Consider the following 20,892-nt stretch of genomic DNA (forward strand, 5'->3'; position numbering starts at 1 on the left):
GGATCAATGGCCCTCATTCCGAGTTGATCGGTCGCAAGGCGAATTTAGCAGAGTTACACACGCTAAGCCGCCGCCTACTGGGAGTGAATCTTAGCTTCTTAAAATTGCGACCGATGTATTCGCAATATTGCGATTACTAACTACTTAGCAGTTTCTGAGTAGCTCCAGACTTACTCTGCCTGTGCGATCAGTTCAGTGCTTGTCGTTCCTGGTTGACGTCACAAACACACCCAGCGTTCGCCCAGGCACTCCCACCGTTTCCCCGGCCACTCCTGCGTTTTTTCCGGAAACGGTAGCGTTTTCAGCCACACGCCCCTGAAACGCCGTGTTTCCGCCCAGTAACACCCATTTCCTGTCAATCACATTACGATCGCCGGAGCGAAGAAAAAGCCGTGAGTAAAATTACTTTCTTCATAGTAAAGTTACTTGGCGCAGTCGCAGTGCGAACATTGCGCATGCGTACTAAGCGGATTTTCACTGCGATGCGATGAAAAATACCGAGCGAACAACTCGGAATGAGGGCCAATATTTTGTATTTATCACATGTAGGATGATATGCATCAAACCTTGAGAGGCAAGGTGAAGATGTTGCCCGTAGCAACCAGTCAACTTATAGCTATCATTTATCACAGTCTGTAAAATGACATTTAGAAGCTAATAGGAAACACCTACACTTTCTCTACGCTGAAAGATTTTATGCACTTCCCTCTCCCCCACTAAACACGATTATTACCTGCAAAATGCTCATTTTTTGGGGTACTTTTTACAGTTTGGCGTTAGGTTCTCATCTGTATGAACCCATCCCCTCATGGTATTATGTAAGGGCCACGGTGCTCTGGGAACCATTATAGTCTCAGGTCAGACCTGACCTCCGAAATCAATGTTACTGGGAGGGAGTGTTACAGTACAGCACAGGAGTGACCGTTATCTGCACAGTATATAAATGTCACTGCCCCTGTATTGTGATCCTGACGCCCAGGCCTGACTTCTAACATCAGACTGACAAATGTGCCCGTTATCCCTCTCCTCATTCCCCTGCTATACAGCGCTGTTAGTGTATGTAGCCGGGGACTGCATACATGAATTCTTAGGGGCCTGTCTGTGGCCCATTTATCCCTCTGCTATACAGTGCTGTTAGTGTCTGTAGCCGGGGACTGTACACATAAATACTTGGACTGTCTGTGGCCTGTTTATCCCTCTCCTCATTCCCCTGCTATACAGTGCTGTTAGTGTCTGTAGCCGGGGACTGTATACTTGAGGACTGTCTGTGGCCGTTTATCCCTTTCCTTGTTCCCCTGCTATACAGTGCTATTAGTGTATGTAGCTGGGGACTGTATACTGAGTACTTGGGGACTGTCTGTGGCCGTTTATCCCTCGCCTCATTCCCCTGCTATACAGTGCTGTTAGTGTATGTAGCCGGGGACTGTATACTTGAGGACTGTCTGTGGCCATTTATCCCTTTCCTCGTTCCCCTGCTATACAGTGCTATTAGTGTATGTAGCTGGGGACTGTATACTGAGTACTTGGGGACTGTCTGTGGCAGTTTATCCCTCTCCTCATTCCCCTGCTATACAGTGCTGTTAGTGTCTGTAGCCGGGGACTGTATACATGAATGCTTAGGGGCCTGTCTGTGGCCCATTTATCCCTCTCCTCATCCCTCTGCTATACAGTGCTGTTAGTGTCTGTAGCCGGGGACTGTATACATGAATACTTAGGGACTGTCTGTGGCCCATTTATCCCTCTCCTCATCCCTCTGCTATACAGTGCTGTTAGTGTCTGTAGCTGGGGACTGTATACTTGAGGACTGTCTGTGGCCGTTTATCCCTTTCCTCATTCCCCTGCTATACAGTGCTATTAGTGTATGTAGCTGGGGACTGTATACTGAGTACTTGGGGACTGTCTGTGGCCGTTTATCCCTCGCCTCATTCCCCTGCTATACAGTGCTGTTAGTGTATGTAGCCGGGGACTGTATACATGAATACTTAGGGACTGTCTGTGGCCCGTTTATCCCTCTCTTCATTCCCCTGCTATACAGTGCTGTTAGTGTATGTAGCTGGGGACCGTATACTGAGTATTTGGGGACTGTCTGTGGCCCGTTTATCCCTCTCCTCATTCCCCTGCTATACAGTGCTGTTAGTGTCTGTAGCTGGGGACTGTATACTGAGTACTTGGGGACTGTCTGTGGCCCGTTTATCCCTCTCCTCATTCCCCTGCTATACAGTGCTGTTAGTGTATGTAGCTGGGGACTGTATACATAAATATTTGGGGACTGTCTGTGTCCCATTTATCCCTCTCCTCATTCCCCTGATATACAGTGCTGTTAGTGTCTGTAGCCAAGGACTGTCTGTGGCCGTTTATCCCTTTCCTCGTTCCCTGCTATACAGTGCTATTAGTGTATGTAGCTGGGGACTGTATACTGAGTACTTGGGGACTGTCTGTGGCCGTTTATCCCTATCCTCATTCCCCTGCTATACAGTGCTGTTAGTGTATGTAGCCGGGGTCTATATACTGAATACTTGGACTGTCTATGGCTGTTTATCCCTTTCCTTGTTCCCCTGCTATACAGTGCAGTTAGTGTATGTAGCTGGGGACTGTATACTGAGTACTTGGGGACTGTCTGTGGCCGTTTATCCCTCTCCTCATTCTTCTGCTATACAGTGCTATTAGTGTGTGTAGCCGGGGACTGTACACATAAATACTTGGACTGTCTGTGTCCAGTTTATCCCTCTCCTCATTCCCCTGCTATACAGTGCTGTTAGTGTATGTACCGGGGACTGTATACTGAATACTTGGGAACTGTCTGTGGCCGTTTATCCCTTTCCTCGTTCCCCTGCTATACAGTGCTATTAGTGTATGTAGCTGGGGACTGTATACTGAGTACTTGGGGACTGTCTGTGGCCGTTTATCCCTCTCCTCATTCCCCTGCTATACAGTGCTGTTAGTGTATGTAGCCGGGGACTGTATACATGAATACTTAGGGACTGTCTGTGGCCCGTTTATCCCTCTCCTCATTCTTCTGCTACACAGTGCTGTTAGTGTCTGTAGCCGGGGACTGTATACATAAATACTTGGGGACTGTCTGTGGCCGTTTATCCCTCTCCTCATTCCCCTGCTATACAGTGCTGTTAGTGTCTGTAGTTGGGGACTGTATACTGAGTACTTGGGGACTGTCTGTGGCCCGTTATCCCTCTCCTCATTCCCCTGCTATACAGTGCTGTTAGTGTATGTAGCCGGGGACTGTATACTGAGTACTTGGGGACTGTCTGTGGCCCGTTTATCCCTCTCCTCATTCTTCTGCTACACAGTGCTGTTAGTGTCTGTAGCCGGGGACTGTATACATAAATACTTGGGGACTGTCTGTGGCCGTTTATCCCTCTCCTCATTCCCCTGCTATACAGTGCTGTTAGTGTCTGTAGTTGGGGACTGTATACTGAGTACTTGGGGACTGTCTGTGGCCCGTTATCCCTCTCCTCATTCCCCTGCTATACAGTGCTGTTAGTGTATGTAGCCGGGGACTGTATACTGAGTACTTGGGGACTGTCTGTGGCCCGTTTATCCCTCTCCTCATTCCTCTGCTATACAGTGCTGTTAGTGTCTGTAGCCGGGGACTGTATACTGAGTACTTGGGGACTGTCTGTGGCCCGTTTATCCCTCTCCTCATTCCCCTGCTATACAGTGCTGTTAGTGTATGTAGCTGGGGACCGTATACTGAGTATTTGGGGACTGTCTGTGGCCCATTTATCCCTCTACTCATCCCTCTGCTATACAGTGCTGTTAGTGTCTGTAGCCGGGGACTGTATACTGAGTACTTGGGGACTGTCTGTGGCCCGTTATCCCTCTCCTCATTCCCCTGCTATACAGTGCAGTTAGTGTATGTAGCCGGGGTCTGTATACTGAGTACTTGGGGACTGTCTGTGGCCCGTTATCCCTCTCCTCATTCCCCTGCTATACAGTGCTGTTAGTGTATGTAGCCGGGGACTGTATACTGAGTACTTGGGGACTGTCTGTGGCCCATTTATCCCTCTCCTCATTCCCCTGCTATACAGTGCTGTTAGTGTATGTAGCCGGGAACTGTATACTGAGTACTTGGGGACTGTCTGTGGCCCGTTTATCCCCCTCCTCATTCCTCTGCTATACAGTGCTGTTAGTGTCTGTAGCAGGGGACTGTATACTGAGTACTTGGGGACTATCTGTGGCCCGTTTATCCCCCTCCTCATTCCTCTGCTATACAGTGCTGTTAGTGTATGTAGCCGGGGTCTGTATACTGAGTACTTGGGGACTATCTGTGGCCCGTTTATCCCCCTCCTCATTCCTCTGCTATACAGTGCTGTTAGTGTATGTAGCCGGGGTCTGTATACTGAGTACTTGGGGACTGTCTGTGGCCCGTTTATCCCTCTCCTCATTCCCCTGCTATACAGTGCTGTTAGTGTATGTAGCTGGGGACCGTATACTGAGTATTTGGGGACTGTCTGTGGCCCATTTATCCCTCTACTCATCCCTCTGCTATACAGTGCTGTTAGTGTCTGTAGCCGGGGACTGTATACTTGAAGACTGTCTGTGGCCGTTTATCCCTTTCCTCGTTCCCCTGCTATACAGTGCTATTAGTGTATGTAGCTGGGGACTGTATACTGAGTACTTGGGGACTGTCTGTGGCCGTTTATCCCTCTCCTCATTCCCCTGCTATACAGTGCTGTTAGTGTATGTAACCGAGGACTGTATACATGAATACTTAGGGACTGTCTGTGGCCCGTTTATCCCTCTCCTCATCCCTCTGCTATACAGTGCTGTTAGTGTCTGTAGCCGGGGACTGTATACTTGGGGACTGTCTGTGGCCGTTTATCCCTCTCCTCATTCCCCTGCTATACAGTGCTGTTAGTGTATGTAACCGAGGACTGTATACATGAATACTTAGGGACTGTCTGTGGCCCGTTTATCCCTCTCCTCATCCCTCTGCTATACAGTGCTGTTAGTGTCTGTAGCCGGGGACTGTATACTTGGGGACTGTCTGTGGCCGTTTATCCCTCTCCTCATTCCCCTGCTATACAGTGCTGTTAGTGTATGTAGCTGGGGACTGTATACTGAGTACTTGGGGACTGTCTGTGGCCCGTTTATCCCTCTCCTCATTCCCCTGCTACACAGTGCTGTTAGTGTCTGTAGCCGGGGACTGTATACATAAATACTTGGGGACTGTCTGTGGCCGTTTATCCCTCTCCTCATTCCCCTGCTATACAGTGCTGTTAGTGTCTGTAGTTGGGGACTGTATAATGAATACTTGGGGACTGTCTGTGCCCGTTATCCCTCTCCTCATTCCCCTGCTATACAGTGCAGTTAGTGTATGTAGCAGGGGACTGTATACTGAGTACTTGGGGACTGTCTGTGGCCCGTTTATCCCTCTCCTCATTCCCCTGCTATACAGTGCAGGGCCGGTTCGAGCGCCCTCGGCGCCCCGGGCAGGGGATGGGGGTGTGACTTAACACAGGGGGCGTGGCCAGTTACGCCCCCTGTACAGTAGAAGCGCTGCTTAAATGCTGAGCGTTATGACGTCATCGCGCACCGCACAGCAAAAGGTCCTCTCCGCGAAGGGAAACTAGACGCTACGCGTCTAGTTCCCTTCACGGAGAGGACCTTTGCTGTGCGCGATGACGTCATCGCGCACCGCTCAGCAAAGGTCCTCTCCGCGAAGGGAAACTAGACGCTACGCGTCTAGTTCCCTTCACAGGGGACCACAGCCGGGACCACAGACGCAGAGCCGGGGGACACAGCGGGCAGCGGAGGGCACAGCAGTGGCGGATATTGCCATGGTGCGGCGCCCTCCGGATGGCGCCAGCGTCCTCCGGAAGGCGGCGCCCCGGGCAAAAGTCCTGCTTGCCCGTGGCAAGATCCGCTACTGATACAGTGCTGTTAGTGTATGTAGCCGGGGTCTGTATACTGAGTACTTGGGGACTGTCTGTGGCCCGTTTATCCCTCTCCTCATTCCCCTGCTATACAGTGCTGTTAGTGTATGTAGCTGGGGACCGTATACTGAGTATTTGGGGACTGTCTGTGGCCCGTTTATCCCTCTCTTCATTCCCCTGCTATACAGTGCTGTTAGTGTATGTAGCCGGGGACTGTATAATGAATACTTGGGGTCTGTCCGAGGCCCATTGTGTGCTGTTTCCTGCTGTGCTGTGTTGTTATGTAACTGTTTGATGCCATGTGGGTTTCTTTGCCCTCTGGGCGGGCTCCCCTCACCCTTTCCTCACTGAGGTGCCATTGTGTGACATGAAAGCAGAAACACTCAGATTGAGTCTTTGTCCCCAACCTGCCCCGAGGAGGGGATGGGAAGCTGGGAAATGACAGGACAGATAGGGAACAGGCGGAGGAAGTCAGAGTGCAGTCCCAATCACTGACCACTGGCCTCCATGGGACAGTCCTTTTCCTTCTCAGTGTTCTAAAATACATTTTATACATTCAGTTTATTATGTGCCATAAAGCTAAACAACGTACATGCCGTAACCCAAATTCTGGTTAGAATGTTAGATGAATGAAAGCGGGTATCAGATTGGTTGCTACGGGTTACAGCACATTAGTACATGTAGTTGAGTTGTTGCTACCCTGACCGGAGAGCGCCCTGCCCCTCTCACCATTACAGGCACCATTTTACATATGTATGGGCAGTCAGCCCTCCCCCCCCAGCACCAGGTTGGGGCTCGTGCACCTCTGTCCACAATTCTAGAAGTGGGTACAGGAACTTGTATGAGGAAAAAATAATCCTTTCCTGTCATTTACAGGATGTTTAGTGCATATCCTCAGACAGAATCCAGCACGGGACACAATAAGTCACAAGTCATGCGTTTCGGGTCTGTGTGACCGGCATCCCGGCCAGCTCGTTACGCAACGTCTCAGCATCTGGGGAGATAGAGATGTGAGGATACATCTTCCAGACATAACAGAATCTATAAGTGATCAACACGTCATCTGTATAGTCACACGCCGATAAGTCGGTTTCCAGAAATCCACTTACCCTCACCCACCTACGCCACGCCGCAGGACGCCGGTGGGGAAATCCACTCTGCAAATTAATGGTAGCATTTCTACATAAGAACGTTCCCCGTTGTGGGGTTTATGATTAATATAATTAAAGGACAAAATCTGCAGACGGTAGGCAGGAGTCATCACATTCCTCAGGCATACGAGTCACTATCTCCCTATAGTATTACACTGTATGTTCTTCTCAGCACCGAGTCTCCCCCACTTCCGTGGGCGACCTTTGTAGTCTGATGGAAGACATATGGAGCTATATATACAGCAGCTAAAGCAGAGCTGGACCAAAGCCAGGTTATGCAGCTTAAAATACGCAAAGTGGTTCTGCGCATCTCCAGAGAACAGGCCGCACACACAGGCCGCTGCAGATTTGCAATCATACGACACTTCCACTTTTTTGTGACCAGAGAGGTGGGACGAGTGAGGAATGGGGCAGTCTACCCTAAACGGTGATAACAGAACAGGTATTGCTTGAGTAAAATTCCCCTGCAATACCTGTTAAATGGCTGTGATAACACTGCCATCGCCTGAGGTAACACTTTGAAGACTAGGGGTGGGATGTATTAAAGGGAAAATGTATCCAACGGCCCATTTTCGGCCCGCATTTTCCATATGTACTAAGGCCTGGACGCTGGTGCTTTGGTGCAAACGCTTATGTTACCCTATAGAAGGCTTTGGACTTCTCTCCGCATTCTTCATGAGAAAGATCCAATCGGATCCCTCCCAGCAGTCCTATCTGCGGTCACAGTAACTCCCAGGCCGAAACCCAGAAGTCCCGGTATCACAAAGGGCAGCTCTTATCTGACAAGTTGTCTTTTGTGTGGCAAGATGTACCGCACATGCTTAGTACGTCCCACCCTAGAATACAAGAAGAAGCCATCTTCTCAGTGAAAGGGTTTTGGCCTTTTAATAAATTAACCTCATAGAGAGGTGATGAGATCACTTTATATATCTCACATAAGATGCCACCTAGGGTATAATATTTATACCTGTAATTTCAGATGTATTTCACCTACAAATTTGTATTTTGATCTCATTATCACAGAGAGGTGGCAGCTGAGAATTATGACAAGCGTTCTGGAGACATTATTGTTATAAAATAAAATACCATTATCAAATCTATATTTAATCTCACTCGTACCATACAATTAACTTTGCATGGGTGCGTGAGTTGACATTGAGAATGTACAGTGCACTATCAACATCTGTAAGGGCGTAATGATAAATCTGCATCGTATCTGTGATGTTTTGAGGTAATTGTTTTGGTTTATGGAACACCCACATTTTCCATAGCGGTCAGTTATCCTACATAATAAAAGGTCAACGCTGCTCCTCACCTCTGGGAATCTAGTGTTTTGCGCACCGGCGACCACTAGATGGCGCCTGACGGATAAATTCAAGTGTTATTACGTTCGGGAGCCCACAGCCGCCAGCGCTGATATTACTGTTATGTTGTTCTATCCTTTTGACCGGTTGATAACTAATAAATAATAATGGTCACCTATACACTGAGAAGGCAGATATTTTATGGGGTGAACCAATATCTGTCCTGTCACCTCAGTAGGAACCGTGCCTCAGGGATGTGACTAATTCTAATGGATTGAGAAGCCTGTATATGTAGGCCACAAAATGGCCGCTTTCAGCCTGTGCAGGCAGCCGTTACACTGTAGGGTGACGCAGGCAAGATGTTTCTGGAATATTGGACAAATGAGTCTGCCTGCCCGCCTCAGATCAAAGCCTTTACAACAAACACATGTAACTGGTCCTGTGTGATTATATATGTGCACAGACGGAAAGTATATAATGGTGTACAGAGTGCACCCAGTCCTTTCCTTCCTGTCTATATACTTTCTCCTCTGCCCACTAAGACGGTAAGTATTGTGCCTCATGTGCAGAAAAGTGGGATATTGTATTATGCAATTTAACACACAAAAATAGGGACTTTTGTAGGGACCGAAATGTCTTAGTATAAATCTTTAAAGGCTGGGATTGTTCCTAAAATGGCTGATAGTTGGCAGTTGTGCCACACACGCAGACATAATAGCAGCATGTGGTAAGTGACTGCCACGGTGATGTTATAAAGCTTAGTCTGTGTGATTATTATTTATATGAATTTGGCATTGTCTATGCAATACTTTCTCCTCATGTCTAATGACCAAATTAAGACATGACTGAAACATTACGTGTTATGAATACATTTTCTGGTCCACAGCGTATAATGGTGCTCTGAAGTCTGAGACAAGTTTCCTTCAGCCTTCCAAGGAAGTGTAATTCAATTTTCCATGATAATTTGTACACTCTTCTACTGGTTTCTGATTTCAGTCCCGCCCCTCAAAGAACATATGTTATAAAATAGCTCATGTCCTGTGCAGGGAATAAACTGATTGTGGAGAGGAAAACTGCAGAAAGCCGTTATAATAACACAATAAAGTTAGTAAATCCTGCAGGAGGGTTTAATGGAATAAAGTTGCCTGGTGGTGCAAACACCCAGGTCTTTCTCAATGCACCGTGCAGGCATAGTATTACAATGATGCATGCGTTAAGGAAATGATATGGTGACGTATGGGTTACACATCCCACCTGTTATCAGTGTGACTCAGAGATTTGTAATGTGACAGAAAGGGGAGATAAACTAGAGCAACACGCTGAATGTGGTGAGTGGGTCAGATGCACGCAATGCAGGCATCCATTTTGAAGCACGAGGTACAGAGTGATATCCCAAGTTTCTAGGACAGCGATGGGATGCACTCTCAGGAAATGTTGGTTTACCTCACAAAATGGCGGCAGCAGTTCCCAGTGTTTTGATTGGTTACATTTTTTGGGTCTCTGAACAATCTGGTTAGGTGTCAGAAGTAGAACAATATTTAGCGACCGTGGTCTTCTGCTGACAATGTTCTTAATAATGATATAGGAATATGAATCTTAATTATCTGATTTTCCAGACTTAATTCATGTATGTGTCTTTAATACATGATGGGAACTGAATCTGCCCTGGATGCAGTTGTATATACGGTACATGCCAGTTCCTGGCACTGTGCTGTGGATGTGAGTGAATCCCTCCTGAGGTTTTTCGCGTCTCCTCCATCTGTCCCCGGTGTTAGGAGAGGTGTTCTGTATCACTGCGCAATTCCCTAAACGCCAGCTGTGATTACAACACCTCCCCGCCACAACCTAACTTACTGCCTGAGACGCAGCCACACCTAAACCTGCTGCCACCGGAAACCTGCAGCAAGCTGGACGGCCTGGGGATGCTTACTAAGGCCAGAGGTGTCCTAAGGGCCAACGGATTAATGGTAATTACCGTGCCAGGAATGGTGCGAGACTCCTGCCCACCATTTTGTTTGCAGCCACTGCAGGTAGTGATTGCTAGACTGGAATATACAGTTAATTCTGGATACAAAAGAGCATCCTCTAGTCTGGGTGATGACTGGTACACTAAGAATAAAAGGGGTCTGGGGGGGTCATCTGGGCTTCTGCATGTATTTAGTTTGCATATAGGTGTACATACATTTAGTGGCATGTAAAATGGGATTTTGGCCTCTATGCACATGTATGTTTACCCTAGTATGTTCTACGTGCAAAGTCATAGCTACATAATGAGTGGCTGTCCCATTGGCTCAGCACCTCCTTGTATCAGCTTCTGCAATGTTCATCTCCTGCCGCTGCCCTGAGGGCACTCCATGTACAATCCAGCTGCCATTATAACCCTCTGGTCCCAGTTACACTTACAGGTGATCAGACCATTGCGCCCACTGAATTCTGCGCACTCCAGCAATGCTAGCCCCTGTTTGCGTGTGAGCAAAGATGCGTCTGCACTCCTGGGGGCGGGGGCTGGGCTTCCACTCTCTATTTTGGGTCATGAGCTTCTGAATTAAGCGGAACCTCAAATCCAGAGTAGAGGTCTGCCCTGAGTGATAGTCCTCATCAACTCCAAAAGATGCACCCGATATACCGCGTATCCAAAATGTAGGGATCCGGGCTTTAGGTCGACACTCATTAGGTCGACCACTATTGGTCGACATAGTCACTAGGTTGATGTGGGGGGAAACGTCGACATGAGTGTTTCACTTTTTTTTTTTTTTTTACTTTTTCATACTTTGCGATCCACATAGGTCTACATTTGGGAATAGTAACCTGTGCTAAGCACAGCGGGGCACCTTGCCTGAATCATGGTGAGCAAAGGGAGCCATGCGAGGGGCCACAGTGCACTAGTTGGGGTTCCCGGTCACTTTACAAAGAAAACGACACCAATTTTTTTTTTAAACTCACATCAACCCTTTTCTATGTCAACATAATGACCGAGTCGACATAGTCACTGCCGACCAATAGTGGTCGACCCAATGACTGTTGACCTAGTTAAAGTCGACCCTATGATCCACACCCCAAAATGTGTCTATTAGCGAATTAATTTCTGTATCTGTTTACCTCAGAATAAGGCGCATCTCAGAGGCGCGCTAAGCTTTATTAACAACTATTTGTCTCATTCTGGAGGACCACATTCCCCTGAGCCGCTCCCATCAACTTCCAGAGTCCCTGCCATGCTCCCGCTCTCTATGCCGATTCCCCATCTGGACTGGGCTTCTAGCGGTGGGCACTTCCTCATTGGCAGACCGGGAACCTGCCACACTTACTTTCCTGCGGGGGGGGGGGGGGGGGGGTTGCCTGATTTATGGGGGTAATTCTGAGTTGGTCACAGGAGCAAGTTTAATAGCAATTGGGCAAAACCATGTGCACTGCAGGTGGGGCAGATGTAACCATGTGCACTGCCCCTCCTGCAGTGCACATGGTTTTGCCCAACTGCTAACAAATTTGCTGCTGTGATCAACTCAGAATTAGGCCCTATGGGGGTCATTCAGAGTTGATCATAGCTGTGCTAAATTTAGCACAGCTACGATCGTTAACTCAGACATGCGGGGGGACGCCCAGCACAGGGCTAGTCCGCCCCACATGTCAGTGCCGGCCCCCCTGCACAAATACAAAAGCATCGCACAGAGGCGATGCCTTTGTATTTGAGGAGTAACTCCCGGCAAGCGCAGCTCCTGCGGCTGGCCGGGGGTTGCTCGTCGCTCCCGCTGGCCGCAGCGGCTGCGTGACACGTCACGCAGCTGCCGCGGCCCACACCCCCCAACGGTCCGGCAAGGCCTGCGTTGGCCGGATCGCTCCCCCTTAACGCCGCCGTTCAGCCCCCTCCCGCCTAGCGACCACCTCTGTCTCAGAGGCGATCACTAGGTAACGAAAGCTGCCATGTGCACGGCGCTGCCGGTGCATGCGCAGTTCCGACCCAATCGCTGCGCTGCAACACACTGCAGCGAGCGATCGGGTCGGAATGATCCCTTATATCCAGATCCCTTCCGCCCTGGGTGGCTCTTCAGTGCTGGATCCTGGGGACTCTAGAAAGTTCTAGACTGTAGGTAGATGTCCATTGCTGTGTAGTGTTGCCATAGCTTTAGTGAATAATGGGGTTCATGTACTAAAAATCCACTTATTGTGGAGATAACGCCGCCTCACCAGCTAACGTGATATTTACTAAAACTCTCCCTAGTGAAGGGAGTTATCTGTAAGTCACCCCTCAGTAGCGACAGCAGAGACGCATCCTGTGTCCTGTCTGCACCGTGAAGTCGCCTTTCTGCCGTGCAGAGGTTACTGCGTTGTGACCACACAAACTGCGCACAGTGCGCTCTCATGTGATCGCGTGAAGACAAGCACAGCAGCCATATTTTTTATTGAACCTTTATTGTCACACATACAAAACTACAAAATATCAGGTTTACACATCTCTTATATTTCACTTTAACTATTTTACATTTCAAATATTAATATAGCCTCACGTTTATCACCTTATATTCACTTCATTTATAGCTCTCTAATTTGTGTTTTTATTATGGTATTGCCAGAGCTGTAACAGGGGCTCATATGTGGCCCACGCCGGCCCGCCGCTTCATCATGTCACATGCATGACATCATTATGTTGCACATCGGGGGCGGGGCTAGCAGCATTGGTAAGTGCAGAGCTGACCGGGGCTTCCTGCGGTTGCTTTGATCGGCTACACAATTATTACGTTATCATATTAACGGTCTAGCGTTACTCGGTATATGTGACCATTTTTTTTGTCAGGATCATACACACTTTTCATACATTACACGTTTGGTATAGACATAACCCTGTTACCTAAATACCTCTTCCCTCTACGCAGAATGCTGACGAGTCATTAGATATTACTCATCATTTTTCTTACACTTTCATAAATAATGATTTGTAGTGTTTTAACGTCACATCTATTTGTGACGTTTAATCTATCAGGGAATTCTAATTAGAATTATGGAGCATCATTTAATCATATCCGTGTTGATATATTCTCTTACTAAACATGGCGCTCAGATCCTCATATATATATATTGAATTGTGTTTGAACGTTACCTAAAGAACTGGGGAGCATTTCAACTGAGTTATTGGTTCGAAATAAGTCATGATTTGCCGGTGAGACTCTTGAGTGCTACCCCTAAACTCCCTGGCGGGACAGTTGGGGTGGGGGCGGGGGGGCGTATGGTTACTGTGATGCCGTTGCACATCCGTGCAAGGTACATGCAGCTCTACTCTATGCAGGATTTTGTACAAGGGCCCATAACGTACAGTCAGTGGAAACCATGAGGGATGGCGAGGCCTTCAGATAAGGGATGGTGCGAGGCCTGGACTGTGTCTGCATCTTCAGGACTCATTAGTGTAATCTGCAGAACATAGTACAGGATGTCTGAGGGGGGATTGTTACCGGGCCTGTCAGTGCCAGCCTTTCCTAACACAACACAGCTCTAATAATAATATCATTGCTGCCTTTTCCTCCCTCGTCACAGGAGCGTGTGTGTGTGTGTGTGTGTGTGTGTGTGTGTGTGTGTGGTGGCTGCTGCTATGCATTGGGAGAAATTATCCATGCAATTATCACTGAGGTTCAAATGTGTGACACTGAGGAGCCGCAGATTGTAAACCGCAGTTTTGCTGCAAAAAAATGAGCGTACAGTCAATATATTAGACACTGGAAGATGACCGTAGAGGTCCAGACATTCCGGTGCTATATAAATGCGCCCCTGCTACTAGATTATCTCTTACGTATTATAAGATCTTCATTAACATCTACATAATCACACCAAGATAACGTTTTCCTAAGAAAATCTGTGGAAAGTGGAATCGTTTTTGGTTTTGTTTCTTTGTTTCACCTATAGGGGTGTATGCAATTAGCTCCATATTTTTTGCCTAGTCGAAAAAACCCGGAACTTTATTCGACCCACCGTATTCATTTGTGGGTAATTTCCCCCACTTTTTTTCTACATTTTCGGCCATGCTTGTTTCACCTTTGTTTTGTAGGCGAATCGGCATTGGCGAAAATGGCCCCAAAAACCGTCGAAAATCGCTTGCAGATTCGTCAAAACATGTGGATCGGGAGTGAATTCGCCGATCCACATGTTTTTCACCAGTGCCGGCATTTTTCACCTAGGCGAAAATCCGGCCCTGCTATTGCATAATGCGAATCTCCATTCACCCTAAAAATAGCGAAAAAGCTCAGTTTTTTCACCTAGGCGAAAAAACGGAGCTAATTGCATTCCCCCCCATAATCTTACGTTTATAGTATTAGAAAGAAAAAATACTTCTGATACTAAAATTAGCCATTTGTTTTAAAATGTATCTATTTATAAAAGAAGAAAAAAAGAAGAAGGGGCGGGGACACGGGGGCTTGGAATGTGAGTGGCTGGAAAAGGGTGTGTGGCCGGGAACACCTGAGGCCTTTTTCCTGGGCTTCTTATCTAGTAAGGTGAGGTGTGAGACTAGTGTGTACCCTATGCTATTCAGATAACCTGTAAATGCAGATATATTAGCTCACCCTTGATTGGGGTAACAAGCAATGATCAGCAATCTCACCGATGTCCTGTGCTGGTTGCTCAGCAACGTCTGCAGTCCTAGAATTTTCTTCCTCCATAACGATATAGTGGGAGACACAATCTGGTGATACCACTTACTAGCCTGCATTCATTCTTTCCTCTCCGGGAGATGCCCAGAGTGGAGAAGCAGGTGGGCGGGGATGGGCTAATTGCGTCATTAGGCCCTGCCCCCTCCTGGGGAAAATGGCGCCATTGTAGCCAATTTGAATAGGGGTGGGGCTAAAAAGACACAATTAGCACAGAATCGGGTCATTGGGCCCCACACCCTCTGCCGGGATTGCAGGTTCACTCTATTTATCTCCCCATTCTGCCCACTACATGAGGAAGTGGGCAGAATGCGTGAGGGGTGCCCACTCTCCCGGGGGCGCATGGGCCTACCCATAAAAAGGGTGTTTCCCGCAGGATCCGGGAGAGTAGGCAGGAATGTGATACCACGGCGCAGATTTGGAAGCAATATATTATACTTGACAGATGATATAGAGTATACGTACCCTCAATCAGCTGTACATGCGCGTTGGACATTCATTTATTGACTGTCTGTATTTAGACTGATCCCAAAATATAATTTGGGTCGATGATTAATTTAATAATTGAGCACCAATAGATTGTTATAAAAATGTCCATTTATTGCATACTTGCTGACGTTCCGCAACACCCTCCAGGAGGGAGCAGACAGGTCGCAACCATAGTGGCATGGTGCAGGGGCGTGGATGCATGATTGTGGCACCGCCCCGCTATACAATGCCCAAATTACCAGTATTGAAAAGTCGTCCCCCCCCCCCCCCCCCCCCCCCCCAAAACCGCCCACTTTCGCCGGGAGGGGGTTGTGCTTGTAGCCGCAGGGGATGCGGGCTGAAAGCGGCTCCAGGAGACTTTTCCAGGCGGCGGGCAAGTATGATGTATTGCAATAAAATAATATATACGATAAAGCGGTCCAGAGAAGGGTTAAGTAGATAATGGGCGTAACACTTTACACAGAGGCCTCGTCTGCCTCCTCACGCTGCACCTGTTCCTAATCATCACAGACTGCAAAATACTAATAATATACATAACAAAAGAAAACCCATAGCAACCAGGCTGTTTGCATTTGTTTTTGTAAACTGTTGTAACCCATAGCAACCAATCAGATTTGTTCACTGCTCCTAGAACAAGTGACCTTTACAGATTGTATAGTCTAATGTAGGTAGATATTCAAAATGCTGTGTTTCCTAAACCGATCTGTTAATTGAACCACTTGTGTAAGAAAATGAATAGTCATGGGTGAGTTGCGGACACTGGTTGCAACAGGAAGTGCAAGACCCACTCACTTCCTCTTTCACCCGGAAACCATGTTTACTCTGCAAGAGTTACCCAACACTTCACTAGTGACCCCTGAGAAAACAAAAAAACAAACACACTTCTATATTTCACGTGGAGGGTTGTATCAGACAGGACCGTGTCCTTGTCTAAATTGCTGTGAAACACTGCTCAAGAAATCCACATATAAAGTCACAAGGGGTCATGACAGGGCGGATAAACAAAAGCCGTCTCATGGTTTTTTACTAACACATTTAAATAATTTTGTCAATTTACTGACTGTAAGCAACCATGGTGCATTTATATGTTATATGTGACCAGTGCAGAAGCCTTTTGCTTTCATTGTGTAACTGGATTGAGGGCTACAACAAAATGGTGGCTATGGCTAACCAGGTCCAAAGTGCCCATGATAATTCATAGCGGGCAATCTGCTTTAATCGATCCAGTTAGACAGTGGAAGCAGAAGGCTTGTGGCCTGGTTTTATACACAATGGATGCCTGCCGTCCGTAAATTTACTAAAACTTTTCAATAGTTTAGTAAAAGAAAAAAATACAGTGATCTGTAGAAACAACATTTTTTCCAGCATAACATAAAAGCGTTTAAACGTAATTAAAAAAAAATGTCTTGTCGAATCTGAAACCTATCATAGGATGCCGTATGTGATTCACCTTCCTCCCCAATGTGTTACAAACTCCCCAACCAAGTGCTTGGCTGGGGGCAGGGGAAATTCCAAAGGACATGGTGACAAGTTCTTGTAAATGAGTATTATGAGTCTTCAGGGATTACAGAGGGTCTCATCTCATGAAATTCCGGTTTAATGACCGTGAAATCACCTTGGGTTACTCTATTTGTTTTCCTGTGGGAAAATCCATGCGGCTGCCATTTCTCCTAGGCTTCGGCCTACAACTAGAGGCCATTAAATCTGCACAGCTTGTTACCACTTTGGCCGTGTCTAAGCTCGGTAACCTGAGGCAAATGGCTGATCAGTGGCTGATTTGCCACAAATGATAAATTTAAAGCTAAAATTGGTTTATTTGGTGACTGACGACTACGTCGCTGTATAGGTTCCAAGCATTCCGCCTAGCAGATAGTTTTACCAACGCGCCTCGTCAAACTCCCAATTGATTTGTGAATGTACAGCTACAACCTCCTTAGCCAATGGCATTGCACCCATAACGGGGTCACTGCAGACATTCCACTGTGCAACAGTTTTCAACTTGGTCTTTTCATGCTGCAAGTGGGTGGGGCCTATTTATTCAGCACATACAGGCGCACCGAACCGGTGAGCGCAGCGGTGGTCCCGTTATTGATGAAGCAAAGCGTACACTTAACCCTTGCATTCCCAGCAGCAATAAATTTGCTACTATTACCCCGGCCCCTCCCTCTCTGCAGGCTGAAGAGTGTTAAACGCTCATTAAGGCACTGCCAATCGCACCTCTCCTGTCTCCTCTGCAGTGATGTTCAGAAATAAGGAGGCTCCTGGCAGAGTTGATGGTTGTCATGGTTATGCATAGATAACTAGTAGGATACAGCTATAATCCTGGAATCTCTCTTGCTGGTGGATAATGCAGCATTTACTCAGAGATGCAGCACCAGCCAGGATTCCGCGGCACCTCCATGAACGGCACTGCCCGGGGGGACACCGCACCCCGCAGGATCCAGCCCATGAGCTGGAGGGCCAGGCGGCAGAATGAGCGTGCCACGCCGGGGCTGGTAGGTTAACGCAAGGTGGCGACACCCAGAACATGCCATTAAATCCATACAGGATGATATTCTGACAGATCCTAAATGACCACATGACCTCTGGTCTGAGGTGGTGGCAGTTGCGGTTCTATGACTGAGGCTGTAGCATGAAATAAGAGCAAGCAGCGGGTGGCAGTGGCTTTCGCTCTCTTCTAGTTGTACGGGATGGGTGGACGGTTGGTGCCAGGCTGGCAGTATAAGGTGGGCATTCATCACTGACCTCTTCTGTCTTTTCTCCGTACAGAATAAAGAGAAGGAGAAGATGAAGGAACGAGAGAAGGATGGCAAAGATAAGGACACCCGGTACACCAACGGGCACCTGTTCACCACCATCACCGTGTCTGGCACAACTATGTGTTTCATGTGTAGCAAGAGCATCACCGCTAAGGAGGCGCTAATCTGTCCCAGTAAGTGTGCGACACCCCCATTACAACTGTGTAAGATTACCCTGGCACTGCCACGCGGGCACCCCTGCCCTGGACTGCGCACTTAGCGAGGCATGTTACCCTTAATGTGACCCCGTTGTTTCTGCCATGTATGTGCCAGTGTCTGAGGTAAAATTTGTGTTGATTAACGATCCAAGCCGTGTGGGGGTGGGTGTGTGTGTGTGTGGTTGTTTAGGTAGAAAGACTGGGAATCTGCGTGTTTAGGACATAGGTGTGTGTGTGTGTGTGTGTGTGTGTGTGTGTGTGTGTGTGTGTGTGTGTGTGTGACTGTGTGGGTGTTTAGGTAGAAAGACTGGGAATCTGCGTGTTTAGGACATAGGTGTGTGTGGGTGTGTGGGTGTTTAGGTAGAAAGACTGGGAATCTGCGTGTTTAGGACATAGGTAGGTGTGTGTGTGTGTGTGTGTGTGTGTGTGTGTGTGTGTGTGTGGTTGTTTAGGTAGAAAGACTGGGAATCTGCGTGTTTAGGACATAGGTGTGTGTGTGTGTGTGTGTGTGTGTGTGGGTGTTTAGGTAGAAAGACTGGGAATCTGTGTGTTTAGGACATAGGTGTGTGTGGGTGTGTGTCGGTGTTTAGGTAGAAAGACTGGGAATCTGCGTGTTTAGGACATAGGTGTGTGTGTGGGTGTGTGGGTGTTTAGGTAGAAAGACTGGGAATCTGCGTGTTTAGGACATAGGTGTGTGTGTGTGTGTGTGTGTGTGTGTGTGTGTGTGGTTGTTTAGGTAGAAAGACTGGGAATCTGCGTGTTTAGGACATAGGTGTGTGTGAGTAAATGGGTAACACATCCAGGACTGCAGTGTGCCCTGTGTTACCCACTATTAAGTCTAGTGCCACCTTCTATTTTAATTTTTTTGTCCTCGAGGGCCAAAAATAATTGCATAGAAATATCTCTGCAACTTGTGGGCATTACAGCGCTGGGCCGTGTTATATGAACTGTTAGTAAATGGTTCTTTGATGTCTGCCCCCGTCTGCTTTGCTTGTAACAGTTCATCTTACATGTTCCATCTGGCTGCTGTCACCCGATATGGGCCCACAGCTGGCCATAGGACGAGACATCTATCCCGCAGCCTGGGCCCCTACTGGGAGATGCCTAGCAAGTCTCCTTATGGTAGATGGGCTTTAGGTGTAGGTAGCATGCGGCTCTCCTGTGCACATTACGACCCTAAACCAGGCGGGGTATGCTAGAATTTATCATCCCACAAGTGTAGGAGAGGGCCACATGTTGCTAAACCTGTTTTTGGATGTACAAGCAGACGGAGGAAGCTGGATTTTTATTGGCGGAACCTCCGTTGTCCAGACACTGGCTGATACGTGCTACCTGCACAGGTGGTGTTACCATTAGTCTGGCTACACAGAGCGCCAGACTGCTAGGAGGGGCTGGGATCCAGCTAGGTGCATCTTGGGATATCTGAGAACAAGCTGCTCCGTGGCGTGAGCGCATATCCACATATGTGTATGATGCAGCCTCCCCTCCAGCCCAGAATACATTACTTTATATATGGCCGGCGGAATAACTGTGTAGTCCAGCTCGCTTCCTCTGTGGTCTGCTCTGTACACATACCATATGTCATTGCTAATACACATCTGTATGATCCGTCAGCAGTAGATTGCAAGCTCCGTGGAGCAGAAAATAGCTGAGACTTTGGCTTGGAAAAGAAATAGTTAAGCAACTGATTCCCAAACTCCCCAGACACAGCTTAATCAGCGTGTATCCTAAAGCAGACTGTGAGCAGCGCCCCCTCCCCCTCTCCAGGTCCTACCCCAGTACCAGTACTCTCCTTACCCATGCTCTCAATGTATGTCATGGCTAGGGCCCCCTAACCCCCCCCCCCCCCCTCCCCACACACACACATGCACACACACACACATACACACATTTTCCTATCTTCACCCCCACACACATCCCAGAACAAACACGTTTTAATCGTCTAATTAGCCGAAACTTCCTTGCACGGCCCATTAAGCCAGCGTTTGATCTGTTCAACGTAAAGGCCGGATTTATAAAAGGCAGCCAAACGCGCGTTTAATTAACCATCAAGTGTGTTTTTACTGAGGTTCATGAGGTAAACAATGGATTGCGTTTCAGGCTCCCATTGCTCGCTATGTCTGTCTGGAATAATAATAAACGTGAAACTGAAAACTCCAGCCATTGTCAGACAGAAAACTCCAGCCATTGTCAGACAGAAAACTCCAGCTGTTGTCCGCCTTTCTGCATCGCTCTTTATCCATCCTCTTATTGAGAAACAGACCTCGAAATATGTGACGTAGAATGGGAAACTCTTTACGTTAACACGCCAGCTTGTTCTGAAGTATCGGTCAGATAAAGGCGGATCAGAAGAGCTTACACTCTAATGGGATATAATATGGAGCCACGTGTGCTGTTGGGATGGATTTGTGGCTGAGGAAATAGTCTGAGGCTTCTAGTGCTGCCAGGAGCCCCTTGTGCCTCTAAGAA

General features: G+C 47.7%; 1 protein-coding gene across 7 annotated transcripts in view; it reads left to right on the plus strand.

Moving 5' to 3' along the window:
- Nucleotides 1-20,892, plus strand: part of ARHGEF2 (Rho/Rac guanine nucleotide exchange factor 2) — a 210,371-nt gene that overhangs the window by 144,137 nt on the left and 45,342 nt on the right. For 6 of the 7 annotated variants that reach the window (XM_063946869.1, XM_063946870.1, XM_063946872.1 and 3 more), the window contains one exon: nt 18,237-18,399. In XM_063946869.1, the coding sequence (XP_063802939.1) occupies nt 18,237-18,399 (163 nt within the window). Of the gene's footprint in view, nt 1-17,803; nt 17,963-18,236; nt 18,400-20,892 lie in introns of those variants that run through there. The other variant, XM_063946873.1, reaches the window with a different exon arrangement.

This window comes from Pseudophryne corroboree, chromosome 12 (genome assembly GCF_028390025.1).
Source record: "Pseudophryne corroboree isolate aPseCor3 chromosome 12, aPseCor3.hap2, whole genome shotgun sequence".
Classification (NCBI taxonomy): domain Eukaryota; kingdom Metazoa; phylum Chordata; class Amphibia; order Anura; family Myobatrachidae; genus Pseudophryne; species Pseudophryne corroboree.